The following is a 13,381-nucleotide window of genomic DNA, read 5'->3' on the forward strand; positions in this document are numbered from 1 at the left end:
CACTGACAAGATGACCTTGAAGAATTACAGTATTTTCAGCTTTTAAGTTTTTATTACTGTAATGACACTATCAAAATACACCAATTTAAAAGGAGAACTAGAAATACTGTGCTCTGTCCTGGATGAGATCTCACATGCAACATTAGCAATACCCATATACAGATGATTTACACTTTCACTCACCAGCATAGAACACTTTTCATCACCTATACTGCTATACTGTACCTAAACCAATAATTTTTGCAGAATGAAATATGTGGTACATTTTGCTCTCTAAGTTATCTTCTTTAATCTATCTATTTATCTGATAGAGGTTACAAGATCATAAGAAAACAAAAGGAATGAAAACAAGAATTTACCTGAACCAAACCCCTGGTTGATACAACAATAATAAAAAATAAATCTGCAGCATGCTGCAAAACAAAGTAGGGTGTGCAAATGTTGCAGCATAACTAGACACAGTTGTGGATGGTTATATGCTGGGATATTAATGAGAAATACTTAAATGTATTACCAAGCACAAGATGCTATGCAGCAATTAAAAAAAAATCAGAAAGCAAATAAAGCCCACTGAGTATACATGAACCTTTATCATGGGCTAAGGAATTCCTTTACCATTGCAAGAAGTCTCAACATTAGGGAAAAGAGATGGGACAAAACAGACTGGATCTGTGCTGGAGGCACAAAGCCTAGACTGCTATTTTTGTTTAACAGATGAAGGCTAAAAGAACACTTCACAATTCTACAAATGCTTAAATGGGAGAATAACACGAGTTAGAAAACATATAAAGGTATCAAGTCTTTCACAGATTTTTGTTCCAGTTTTCTCAGTAGGGAGCTTCTCATTCTGGCACCCACTACTTCAGTGAAAAGTTTTACAGATTTTTTATCAACAAAAAAATACAGAAATTGAAACATTAGGAGCACTCACAGAAAAAAAAAAAAGGTAGGGTAAATTGTGATGCAGAAATGAGAATTTTGGAGAATGTCCGATATTGCATCACTGTCATTTCATGCACACATTGAAGTTGCTATACTTTGTAGATATTTGCTGGAAGTAAGCCTCTCAAGACTCTGAAAGACAATGTTTCAATACTATGTTGTCAGTTTAATTTGAGAAAACCATCCAAAATTTTTACTTTTTTTCTCCACCAGCTTCACTGGCAACCTTAAAAAACATTTTCTGACTGTAAATTAATAATTCCTTAACAGAAATAAACCTATTAACATACCAAAGTCAAAACATAATTATGACTCTCATTTTACAGAAAGGCACCAAAGATGGCATAGAAATTAATTTCAACAACTCCCATCCCATTCAGTCATTACCTTCCATACATAGCTGGATGAAATTTCTGCATGCTTTTGGTGCTTCTTTCGACCATAATTCTATATCTATCTCTCCTGCTGTAGTTCTCAGCAAAACCTATAAACATACAGATAAATGCAGCCTCAGTTTTATTGTTACTTAGTCACTGATCAAAGAGTATAACTGCCTAAAAAAAAAAAATCTGAATTTGTTATATTTGTAAGAGCGGTAGACATTTAAGTGTGTCAGGTAGCTACTGTTAGTTCTAACATTTCCAGAACTTGAGATAATGCTCTGAATCAATATGTATAATAAAGATGTATAATATAGCTGTAATAACATAACATAACGTGGCTGATGCTTTATAGAAACTTAAGATGCCCTTTATCATTTCTATAACGAAACAACATGGAAAAAAACCCCATAAATATCCAAAGGTATCGCTCTTACAAGGAACATCATTACATTCAGTGAGAGATCATAACAAAATTAAGGAGGTAAGACATAATCGGGAATAGAGGAAATTAAATTAAACGCTCCGAGGACTGCTGTGTTTTACGTCTCCAGACATCACGCATCACGCCTCATGCTTTGACTCCAGCAGCGTCAAAGAAGTAACTTTAACCAAACCAATCCACCACAGAAACAACGACCTCCCCACCCCCAATCACCATGTGTTCCTCTCGCCTGTCCCCCCGTAACCCAACAACATACAACTTCTCCAGGATTTCACCCTGGCAGCCTCACCTTCCCGTTGGTGGGCGGCTCCTGGATGTAGATGTTGCTCATGGTGAGGAAAAGACCAGCCCGGCGGGTGAGCCCTCCCCAGCAGCCGACGCGAGACCCCCTTCCCCTCCGACACTTCCTACCGCCCCGAGCCGCCCGCCATCTTGGGCGCCCGTACGCAGTTCAAAGAAGAGGGGGATGAAGTTGCACAAGCCGGAAGAAAGGATGAAGGAATGAGTCCTCGGCCGGAGCCTCTCCAAGATTCACTGAGAAAGAACGTGTCTCGACAAAGATCCGCAGGCTTCTCCACACATCTGTGGTCCCCCACCGTGGCTCCCGCCCTAGAGGTGCTGAGGTCCCCTGCCTTCCCTGGGAATGGTGCGGTCCGGGAGTGCGCCGGGCAAAGCCTTCCGGCTAGGGAGAGACGTCGCTGCGCGTGCGGGCCGGTGCAGTCCGGAGAGGGCGGTGGGATGTCGCTGCCAGGTGAGGGGCGCCCGTTCGGGGCAGGGGCAGCGCCGGCCGGCTCCGCCCGGCAGTCTGGGGACGGGAACGGGAGCGGGAACGGGAGCGAGCGGCGGGGGCGGTGGACAAGTGGGACAATTGCGCGGGTAGGGCGGGCGGCTGTGCGCGGCACGGGGAAGCCTGCGGGGGGCGGCGGGCGCTGCTCCGGTCCGCGCTGCCGGGGGCAGCGGCAGGGAGATGGAGATGGGAATGGGGATGGGGCCGTGCCCCTGCCCATGCCCGCGCTGGGCAGGGGCAGCGCTGGGGGCGAGTGCTCTTGGGGCTGAGGGGCCCCTCCCCGAGCTCTGGGTGACCCAGCGCTGCGTTCTCATGGCCCCCTCTGAGGTTAGGTGGTTGTCAGACTTGGCTTTTCCCCTCCGCTGCGGTTCTGGGTTAGTGCTTGTGACCCAGTAGGTTGTGCTTGTGAGTCAGGGCAGGCAGAAACACCTGCGCGATTTGCTAGGTGAACGCGATCGCCATTGCTCCGTAGGGTTTTCTTGCCCTGAAAAACCGGGAGTGAGTGGTTCGAGAGCAGCTGAGCAGGCCTGAGCTTTGGTATCTGCTTCTCTGATGAAATGAAGGCCTTCATAAGCTTGTTCGCATTCTAGACGGATTTGAAGATTTGAATGTTTGCATTCAAATGTTTCCAAAGGTTTTCTTTTCAGTCTTATGCTCCACTGAACGAACGAAGTCCTTAGTTTTGTGCCACTTATTGTCTTGAGAATTAAGATGAAGGAAGAAGAAGGAGTGAGAAAGGAAGCTTCTTGCAATGAGTTTGCTTTTAGTCAGCTAACATTTCATCAAGTCTAAACCCTTGCTTCTAACATTATTATTTAAAGCCTAAAACAATAACAAAATTTCAGTCCTAGGAATTTGGTCTTGTTATCTGCTGGGTGTCTCTTTTGGAGATCCTGACTTACACTGCAGATTTCTGTACGGTGCACATGACTGTACTGACCTCCCTTGGCTGGAATACCAAATCTTTCTTTACCTATGGGTCAGCTATGCAATGGTGTTGAGGTTGACTCAGAAATATTTCAGAAAACTGGGACAAAGTAGGTGGCTTGCGTGATCTTGTTTTCTAGTCCCAAGGAGTACTGAACAAGCAAATGCTGGTTTGCAGCAAATCAAATGCATTGGTATGCTTTTGATTTTTATTTTGTGACTCTTCTTCTATGTTCCCTACCTCCTTATCTCACTCGTGGGTGTCCTTCTAAAGGTAGTCACAAAACAGGGACCTGAACACTGCTGACCTTGAAGGGGATGTGTAATACTAAGGGTTTGGGATCTGCAGACAATAATCCATTATAATGGAATGTATGGATCTTTGTTGCTTGGCTTTCCAACACTCTTTAAGGCATACACCTGAGCTGTCCAAGTTTCCAAAGTAGTTTTTTCAGCTTGAGGTTTGAAGGTTTCTGTTATTTTGAGTAGAATTTTCTAAAGACGCTGCTTGTTTCAGTAAGTCATAGTTTAAATTAATGGGACTGATGTACTCAGTTTCTGCTAGTATATGACTGCTGAAGGTGCTGGGGTGTTTCTGCGGTGTTCAGCTGGGAGATAGAATGGCATCCTTTGATTTTGGGAATGCAGTTGTCACTTTCATTATCAATGGCGTAAATGATTAAAGTTAAGATTGATCTGTTGGGGGGTGGGGTAAATCCCTGGTGCTTCTCCTGCATTGTGTCCTACTGTGTCTGTTTAACTTAACTGTTGTCTCACATGGGAGAATCACGCACTTTCAATAACTAAAATTTGCATTATTCAGATCCTTCTTCCTGTTTAGAATCCAAACTTTACTGTTACTGTCTTCACTTTCTTACACATTTGCTTTCTTTCATTTTTTTTGCTTGGTCATGTTGTCTGAATTGAGAATAATTTAACAATTTAACAATTGACTTTTTAATTTCCTTCTTTGTTTTCAAGGATTGATTTTTGATTTGGTTTGGTCTTTTTAATTGCCTTGTTAAGTCAATTCTTATTATTTAAATATAAATCACTTCAGAGTTTCCAGTGAATGCCTTTCAACATCCTTGCACTGCTAGAATTTATATTGTGTACTACAGCTCACTGGACTGTTAGATGTCTATTACTGTGTTCATACTGTAACTAAACAAGTGGAAAGGTCACGATAAATCAAATTAGGATTTGGCAATAAATTTTGTAAGACCAAATGATCTCTAGCAGTTTAAATTAGTCAAGTGTGTTCTGGTAGATTACTGCACAGAAAAGTAGCCTTAGAAATGCATTTTTTTTAAAGAGATCTCTGTGTACTTAATACTCATGAAGGGTGATCACTTCTGGCTGTGTATTGACATTATTAAGCCACATTTGAAAGAAACCTGAAGGTTCTCCTCAGCAACACCTAATTGGTGAAATTTTCTCTTTCAGGTGGAAATAAGGATAATATCAGAGCTGGATGCAAGAAGTGCGGCTACCGTAAGTCTGTAATAAGCAATATAAAGTTACAGTATTTTCTTCAGTTTCCAATGTTGGTTGGAACTGCCTTTTGAGGAGAGGGGAAAAAAGGAAAGAAGTATTCTCCCTTGTTGCCCAGGCATTTGTCAGTTTAAATTACCATGTTATCTTCTGTTTATTTCATGTTTGTTTTCTGGTTTCTCACACTTATCAATGCTCTTTGAGTGTCTCAGCAAAAAAATTATGCTATTATATTCATACATACTGCATTTCAATGCAATTACTTGAGAAACTTTGAATTGAAAGCACCTTCTTTGATATATACTGAGATGAGCACTTGTGCTTCTTCTGAATCTGACTGCAAAGAGGCAGGCATTTCAGTTGAAGTTAAGTACAATCTAATTCACCAGAAAAAATAGTTTAAAATCTGTATAATCTTTTATTCTAAGAAAATACTATCGTGTGCATTTTATATTTCAAGAAACAGCTACCTTTATTGCTTACAGTTTCTGCAGTTGGCATTTAGCTCATGCTTTGGATTATACACTCATTGTAAATGCCTGTGGCTACTTTCCTGATTAATGGAGACAGGTCTTAGTGAAGATTTCAAATTTTTAATCACTGACTCTTATTTTTAGAACATTGGATGAACAGACACTATTCTGTACTGAATTGTCTTGAACTTTTAGCACAGTGAGTTAAGCTGTTTTGGTTTTTTATATGAGTGTTACATTGGGTGACAGGAAAAAAAAGTTTTCTTCATTCTTTCACTTCAGGCTTTTGCAACAAATTTTGTCAATTACTTGCTTTGTGTATCTGTTCTTTCAAAGAACAGTGGATATAAATATAGATTTAGTGCTTTCTCTCTCCATGCAGCAAGTATCAGAAGCTTTCTGAAAGAGAGGGAAACTTGTAGTCATATCACATGATCCATGTTTATATGTTTCTAAAATCTCTGTCTTGAAGGTGTAGGTAGTTTGTCATCATCCTTACTAAGAACATGATCTTATTTTATTTCAATTACTTCTTGAATTACTGTGTCTCCCAAACCATATCTTCCTTTTTTTTAAATTTCACTTTTTTTTTTTTTTTTAATTTTTTTTTTTTATTTTTTTTTTTTTTTTTATTTCAATGGGTATATTCAGCACAAGGTTTCTAGCTGGTCATGATTATCAAGATGCAACTTAGAAAACTAAAAATACTGGTCAGGCAGTAGTTTAGTCAGTATTAAGTGCTGGCTGTTAAAGATTATGTCTCATAGGCAAATACTATTCAACAGTTTCACTAGAGGGAGTTAAGCAATGCAACACTGACTGCAGTTTTTGAAATATTTCATGCTGCATTTTTAGGTAATTTCTTAAGAAATACCTAAGACCATTAAAAAATAGAACCTAAAGTTGGAAAAAATTTTCAAATTAGCAGAATAGGAGAGAGGCCGTAAAGCACTATTGAATAGAAGAGCATTGCACAACCTGTCAAATTCTTGGAGAGGTTTCAAAGTGAGCTTTCTCCTGCCCCTTTCACAGATAACAACCTGCCTTTTTTCCTTTCACTTCTCAAAACTGAATAATACAAAAATCAATGTTTTTGATGTTTTTTTGATAAAGTGTAATTTTTCTTTCTGTATATTTATTTTGTTCAGCTGGTCATCTGACATTTGAATGTCGAAACTTCCTCCGAGTAGATCCTCAAAGAGATATTGTTTTAGATGTTAGCAGCACTAGCAGTGAGGACAGCGAGGAAGAGGAACTGCAGAGATTACAAGCCATGCGTGAAAAAAAGAGTAAGGTGTTTTTTGTGGGGTTTGGATAATAGTCTTCTGATGTGCAAGGACTCTCATTTTATCCTTTTTGATAACTACTTTTAGTTCTTCTAGCCTGTGATTTAAAAATAGGTCTTTTACTTTATGTGTTTAGACTTCAGAGGTTTGATACACACACTCTTTTAGTATTATGATTAATTCCTTCTATAGTTATTAATGTACCTGTTTGGAATATCTCAAAAGGGGCTCCTAAATACAAGAGATAAATTCATCTTTTACGAAGAAGCTACTTAGAAGAAAACAGCATGAGTGTTCTGAGTTAATCTTTTGATTATGACATGTAGTTTAAACATGTCATATTCAAAAGATTACTTCTAACTACTGAGAAATATGACACCTGAATTTCTCTCCAGTTTCTAAGCAGGATTTTGACTGAAACAGCTAGTAGACTGGAATTCAGTCATTCATATTTTGAGAAGTACTGTTCTATATTTGGAAGCTCTGAGTATCAACTCCTTGTGAGAGTGAGAATAGATGAATTGTTCATCAGATACTTGAGTTCATTTGAATTTGGACTCCAAAGAGGTTGTGCACCTAAGAAAGAAGGGGAGTTTCACCTCAGTGTGTTTTAAATGAATGAACATTCTTCTCCTCAGCCCTCCTGTTTTTCAGTATGTTTTGTTCTTTTGCTCTCGTATGTGCTGACGTTTAGTTCCTACGGAAGATGCTATTTAAAAAGGAAAAGGGGCAGATAGAACCCTATAGTTAGTTGTATACTTCAAAAGAAATGGATGGGCTGTTTATCAAGATTGTTGAATTGGTACTGCAATGGTACTTTCTTGGAACAAGTCTCTTTGGAAAAAATACTTACCACTTACTATGTACTTTTGAATGTAAAAATTGGGTTTTTTCAGTCCTAAGCTTATTGAAGATGGATATCTGCAGGAAAAACAGCTGCTTACTTGATCTTCTAATCTTCCTGGTTTATTATATGTTCTTTTCCAAATAGTGGCTGCTGTGTATATTGTAAGGAGATGTGTATCTTATATTCCACTTATCCAGGTGGAATTTTGCCATTTTCTCATCTTCTCAAGATTTTGCACTATTTTCTTTAAAAAATACTTGTTGTTCACCTATTATTGTTCATGTTTTTTCATTGCTCCAAATGTAATTTGCTCTATTATGTCATACTAAATTATTTCAAGTTCCACTCCATAACATACAGACCAATAATTCGTTGTAGCAAAGGAATAACTACACTAGCATTCAGACTTTATGGAAAGGGTCATAGGAATAAAATTAAATACTCAAAAATGGCTATCTTTTTTTAAGGATAAATTGTAAAGGCAGTATTTTCCTGTTAGCGGAATGTGTGTTTATGTGGTGGATTTGCCTTTTGGAGAGTTCAAAAGTACTTTTTGAACTGGTAATGGTATATGATTATATATGAATATATAATGAACTGGTATAAAAATCTAAGGTCAGAAATTTCATCAATGTCATAAAAACATTGCTTGTAAGTGAAATGTGAAGTCATGCTACCACACTGTAGAGCATTAGGGCAGGGGGCAGACACAACCAGATGAGGGGAGACTCTTTTGCTGGTTTCTGTAGGCAGTACATTGACAGTTAACTCAAATGTGTCTCACTTATGGCATGGCTGTTTGTGAAGCATGAAATAGGGATGTGTGGAAGTAACTTGGGGAAGCCTAACAGAATATTATTTTATTTGTTCTAGTTTTCAGACTTTGACATGTATGTTAAATGTTAAAACTGTTAAAATACAGAAGAATCACAGAATCACTAGGTTGGAAGAGACCTTCAAGATCATTGAGCCCAACCCATGCCCTGAAACCATGGCACTCAGTGCCACATCCAGTCTTTTCTTCAACACATCCAGGGATGATGACTGCACCAACTCCCTGGACAGACCATTCCAGTACTTTATCACCCTTTCTGTGATAAAGAACAGATATGAAAACATGAATCTGATATAAATGTATAGGAAAAGGTCTTTTTGCTACATTTTACAGGCCTTCCTTCATTCTTAGTGCATAGATCAATGTCAATACAATGTAAGTTGTGTATAAAAGTTTTGCTGCTACTGCAATATATTTCTGAAATTGCTAAACTAACCAACTAAACTAACTGGGGAAAGGAAAAGAAAGCCTTTTAACAAGAATTTTGTAGTAACTTGACGTTGCCATTGAAGTTACTTTTTAATGCTGATCTTAATTCAGACAAGTGTTTTGTAAACTTTAACTTTCTACCTATAGATCTAAATGAAGAAGAAGAAAAAAAGAAACAAAAAAGAAAAAGCAAAGAGAAAACAAAATTAAAAAGATCGAGGAAAAGGTAACCTTCACACACCTCTTTTCATTTAAAAACACAGCTTTAGAAATATTTTTGATACTTGTGTTTTCTCAGGAAATACTGCTTCTATTGATGCAGCATTATTTGCAAGTACTTTTTCCATTTGAAAGGTTTTCTGTTTTCCAGTGAGAACTGACTAATGGTAAGGTAATGGTAAAATAATGGTAAGGTAAATGTTCTTAGATTAGTGGTGGAGTCACAGGCTTTCTGCTGTGCAGTTAGGATCATAGGAGTCTTGAAAGCTCTAGCAAGCTGCAGGTCTGCAGATCAGAGAAAGCGGAACTGCCCCTGACTGTCCAACTCTAGGCAAGCTGTGATAGAAAAAGAACAAGTCAGGAGGATTGTGGGGTTGGTCCCCAGCCTAGCCAGGGTGGAGAAGGCTCTCTGAAAATGGAGGGACTGTAGGGTTCTTTGTGTGCAGACATGCATGTGTAAGCACACCTGTAGGCACACACATGTGTTCTGAGTAAGTCGCCATTATCAAAAGGGAAACTTCTGTAATATTGAACAGGTGTTGAGTTTTAGTCTACCTGTTAACATAGAGGCCTAAAAAGAGTGTTACTCCAGTTTCAGAGGAAAATGTCATAATGCCCCAATGTATTGCAGATCTGAGTTCTGGCCTGTGGACTGACTTGGTTTTTTGAGTTTTTTTTGCTTTCTTTAAGGTGAGACTATAGATGAAACTAATGTTTCGTCATTAAGACAATTGATAAGACAATATGCTAGGAATTGCACTGGAAGGTATAAACTGTAAAATGTATATGGAGACCACAAGAAGATGTACCTCCAAAACAAAGAAACAGGATTTAATACTTGTTGTATTTGCATTTTTCTTTTTCCTTATTTATATTGTGTAGCTTAAACGTCCACTTTTGAAGACAGCCCTTACAGTTGTGAAGAAGTAGAAAAGAGTCAATCTGGTTGTCGGTTTTGTGATAAACAAGTCTTACTCTTTAAAATTTTTAAAAGTTTAATAAGGGATAAAGCAAAAGTAACAGTGCTGGATGCACAGCCATAGCCAGATGCATGTGGTTAACTATAACAACTTTTCTTACATACTTTTTCATTGCCTTGGTCAAATGCATATTCATGAAGATTAAACATTCCTTTGAATTTACATGTTCCAGGAATTATTTAGCTTAGTTCAACTCCTGGCCGCATCTTCTTAGAGTATGTGCCACAATGCAGATGTGACTTAGAGTCTTGTATTTTATTTTCTCACAAGACCCCCTGATCTGTGGTTTGACAGCTTCTGATAGTCAAAGGGTCAGTGGTAGATTTCTCCTTGCTCTTCCAGTGTTATTTGCCTGGTTCTTTTTAATGTTATCTTATCATACAGATGTTTTGGCCATTTTTACAAGTATTTTTAGTTAATATTAGCTATTTCACCATTGTCAATTAGTTAGAAAAATAAAGGCATTAATCACTATTTCACAACTACAATTACTTCTGCAAAAGTCAATGTTATAATATACAGCACATAGCCTCTATTTTAATATTTTGTGAAAGCTTAAACTATAATATATGTCTGTCACACTAAAATATACAATCTATACAGGGATTAGCGTATTGCCCATAAAAGGCTGACAAATTATACTATATAAAAAGCAGTTAAAAAGAGATTACAAAGTGTACTATATCAAAGTAATTTGCAAAAGCCCATATATAATAGCGAAAGCCAACAACTACATAGTTATCTATAACAGTTTTCTTTACATTCAAGTAATAGTTAATCAAGTAAACAATAGCATAAAACTCCCCTCTTTAGTATTCATGAATATTTAATGATTTATTGTCCTCATAGTTTATATATGTATGTAATCACTCATCACTGATGGTTAGAGACCAATAGTATGAGCTGCAAGAACATAAAAATTTTTCATAACAATTTCTCTTATATTCTTGCATCAGAGACATATATCTGAAGCATTAATTAGCATTGTTACTGATCATGTGGTATTTAAAAAACAGAAGCTCTACCTTGTTGTCATACTTTATTTTTTGATGGTCTGTACCCTTGGTCTTCCTTTTCTCAAAAACTAAAACCCACACAACTTGCCTATTCCATTATTTTTTTATCTGTATTATAAACAAACTGCTTTTCTGGCATGAAAGTTGTATTAGAAAAGTAATAATTTAAGTTAAACATGCAGACTCAGATATCATAAGTTTTCCAGTGGATGCTACTGTACAAATTCTACACCAAATGTGACATTACAAACATGCTGACACCTTAAATTATTGTGTCATTTTCCTTCTTTAATTACATATTGATCTGCATTTTTTTTACTAGATCTTCCTCATCTAGTTCAGCAGAAGAGGATGAGCCAAAGTCAAAAAAACAAAAATCACACAAAAAAGAAAAGGAAAAGGGGAAAAAGCATAAATCAAAGAAAGGAAAGCATCATAAAAAGGAGAAAAAGAAGAGACGAAAGGAAAAAAGTTCATCTTCTAACAGTTCAGACAGTTCGAGTAATGACTGACATGGTGATCTGTTTTGGCTTTCGCTTCTGCAGAGAAGATGATTTTCCTTTCATAGCAAGTTTATTTATGCTTTGCAATGCTGTTTAAAAATGGGATATATTTTTTTTTGAGAAATCTATTAGCATACATCAGTGCATCAGATTATTAGATGGACCATTATATGAAAAAAACCTGCTTTTCTATTTCAGGTTTATTAATACTAAACCATGCAACTACTTCTTCACTCTTATTTTTAATTCAGTTGTGATTGTGTTTGAAATGCTTTACAGTAGGATGTGGTAAATTTCAGTTCACAAGCTTTTGTTTAGAAAGATATGGACTGAAATATGCTTAATGTCAGAATGGTTACATCAAATTTGTAAATTCAAGTAAGATTTTCTATTACCCTTTAAATAAATAAAATGTTTTACACAACAGTTTCTGTTTACATACATTAATCAGTAAGTGCAAATATGAATCAGTGTTCAGGTCCTGAGAGGGGAAGAATGAGCAATGAGAAGCTAAAAAAGATTAATCCTTCAAAATTATCTTCTAAAATTGATCTAGTCATAGACTGTGAAACATGATTACACGTTTTGGCAGGATCACTATAACCAAGTTGAAAATAAACAGAAGCAAGCAAAAGCTGTCAATTTTTAAAGTCCTTTTTCCTTGGGTTTTGTTCTTTTACAAAATGTTATGGCCATTTCATCTTCGACATAGATGTAAGGATGTCAAAACAAGACTTCTGGTGATAAACTATTTCTTCATTCAAGTCAATTGTTATTAGCTTCACTTTGCACAAATCAGACTTTTGAAAGCTAATCCTGGCATAACTGCTGCTGTTCTACAGGCCCCAAGTAATGACTGCATCCCTGCTACTCTGCAGCCTCCAAAGCTCTTGCAAAACAAAGGTGATGCTAGTATAAAAGAGTGCCATTCCCTGTCAGCTTATCTCAGATACAGAATGAAATGCCTATTTCCAGAAAGAAAGACATGTGAGTAGTATGTGGCATGGGCATGGCAAATGCATAGAGTAATGAAGAGTCAACAACCTCCCTTACAATAAACTCTGAAAAATGCAAATCAGTCTCTGGCAATAGGCACAGGAAACAAAAGAGATACTTGGTGTTTCCTTCAGTCATCTTTCCCAGGTAGTGGAAGAAAAATATGCATATTGGCAATTGAGCTGCTAAGCTGGGAAACAAACCATGCTGTAAAATGCGCCAAGGCCTGGAACAGCTGAATTGAAACTGAAGGAAGCTCTTGTTTCACAAATAGCCAAAGGAAATACCCATTCACAGCACAAAAATTACAGCTTCAGCATTCTCTGCAACTTGTGAGACTCCAAGGAAAACCCTTCAGTCTCTTTCACAATGTAGAGTAACATACGTTTCTTCAATGTACCTAGAATAATTGAAAGCTCATTTCAACACAAATAATTTTATATAACAGGTATTACCCTATTTTTAATACATATCAGATGAGGACCATTGAACAACAATTCAAGAATATTTTTCTCTTTAAATTCTGCCAAAACTACACTTCCATGCTTAGTAGTTTTCATGGTCTTTAGAGGCATTTTAACAATATACTTGCCATCTTCATAAACTTCTGAGGACTTTTACCTGCTACTAGCATTATTTTGCAGTGTGAGGACAGCGGTGTGTACATCACTGATTGCAATTTAATATTCATTTCCTGTGGTCATGCCATTTGGGTTTTGCCTTTTTTTTCCTTTTATATGTTCTCTGTATTCTTTACACATATATTTGTAACACTGTCACCTATTGTGTTAGTAGTTGGTTTTCCTAGCAGTTCTCCATGGC

The 13,381-nt window shown here is 37.3% G+C and overlaps 2 protein-coding genes across 2 annotated transcripts in view; one reads left to right on the forward strand and one right to left on the reverse strand.

Annotated features, from left to right (window-relative positions):
* Nucleotides 1-2,240, reverse strand: part of CWC27 (CWC27 spliceosome associated cyclophilin) — an 89,176-nt gene extending 86,936 nt beyond the window's left edge. Inside the window, exons 1-2 of the mRNA XM_054651538.2 lie at nt 2,057-2,240; nt 1,330-1,426 (exon numbers count right to left, since the gene is read on the reverse strand). Coding sequence (XP_054507513.1) covers nt 1,330-1,426; nt 2,057-2,098 — 139 coding nt within the window. The 5' untranslated portion in view covers nt 2,099-2,240. The remainder of the gene's footprint in view (nt 1-1,329; nt 1,427-2,056) is intronic.
* Nucleotides 2,241-2,253: 13 nt separating this feature from the next.
* Nucleotides 2,254-11,989, forward strand: SREK1IP1 (SREK1 interacting protein 1). The gene is made up of 5 exons (XM_054651540.2): nt 2,254-2,518; nt 4,928-4,975; nt 6,597-6,737; nt 8,993-9,071; nt 11,383-11,989. The coding sequence occupies exons 1-5, from the start codon at nt 2,269-2,271 to the stop codon at nt 11,570-11,572; spliced, it is 708 nt and encodes a 235-aa protein (XP_054507515.2). The 5' UTR covers nt 2,254-2,268; the 3' UTR covers nt 11,573-11,989.
* The last annotated feature ends 1,392 nt before the right edge of the window (nt 11,990-13,381 follow it).

Source organism: Agelaius phoeniceus, chromosome Z (genome assembly GCF_051311805.1).
Source record: "Agelaius phoeniceus isolate bAgePho1 chromosome Z, bAgePho1.hap1, whole genome shotgun sequence".
Classification (NCBI taxonomy): domain Eukaryota; kingdom Metazoa; phylum Chordata; class Aves; order Passeriformes; family Icteridae; genus Agelaius; species Agelaius phoeniceus.

Coding starts and splice junctions, on each gene's coding strand:
- SREK1IP1 (XM_054651540.2), top strand. CDS start 2,269: ATGAGTCCTCGGCCGGAGCCTCTCCAAGATTCACTGAGAAAGAACGTG. Junction 2,519..4,927: donor CGGTGGGATGTCGCTGCCAG/GTGAGGGGCGCC, acceptor TTTCTCTTTCAG/GTGGAAATAAGGATAATATC. Junction 6,738..8,992: donor AGCCATGCGTGAAAAAAAGA/GTAAGGTGTTTT, acceptor TTCTACCTATAG/ATCTAAATGAAGAAGAAGAA.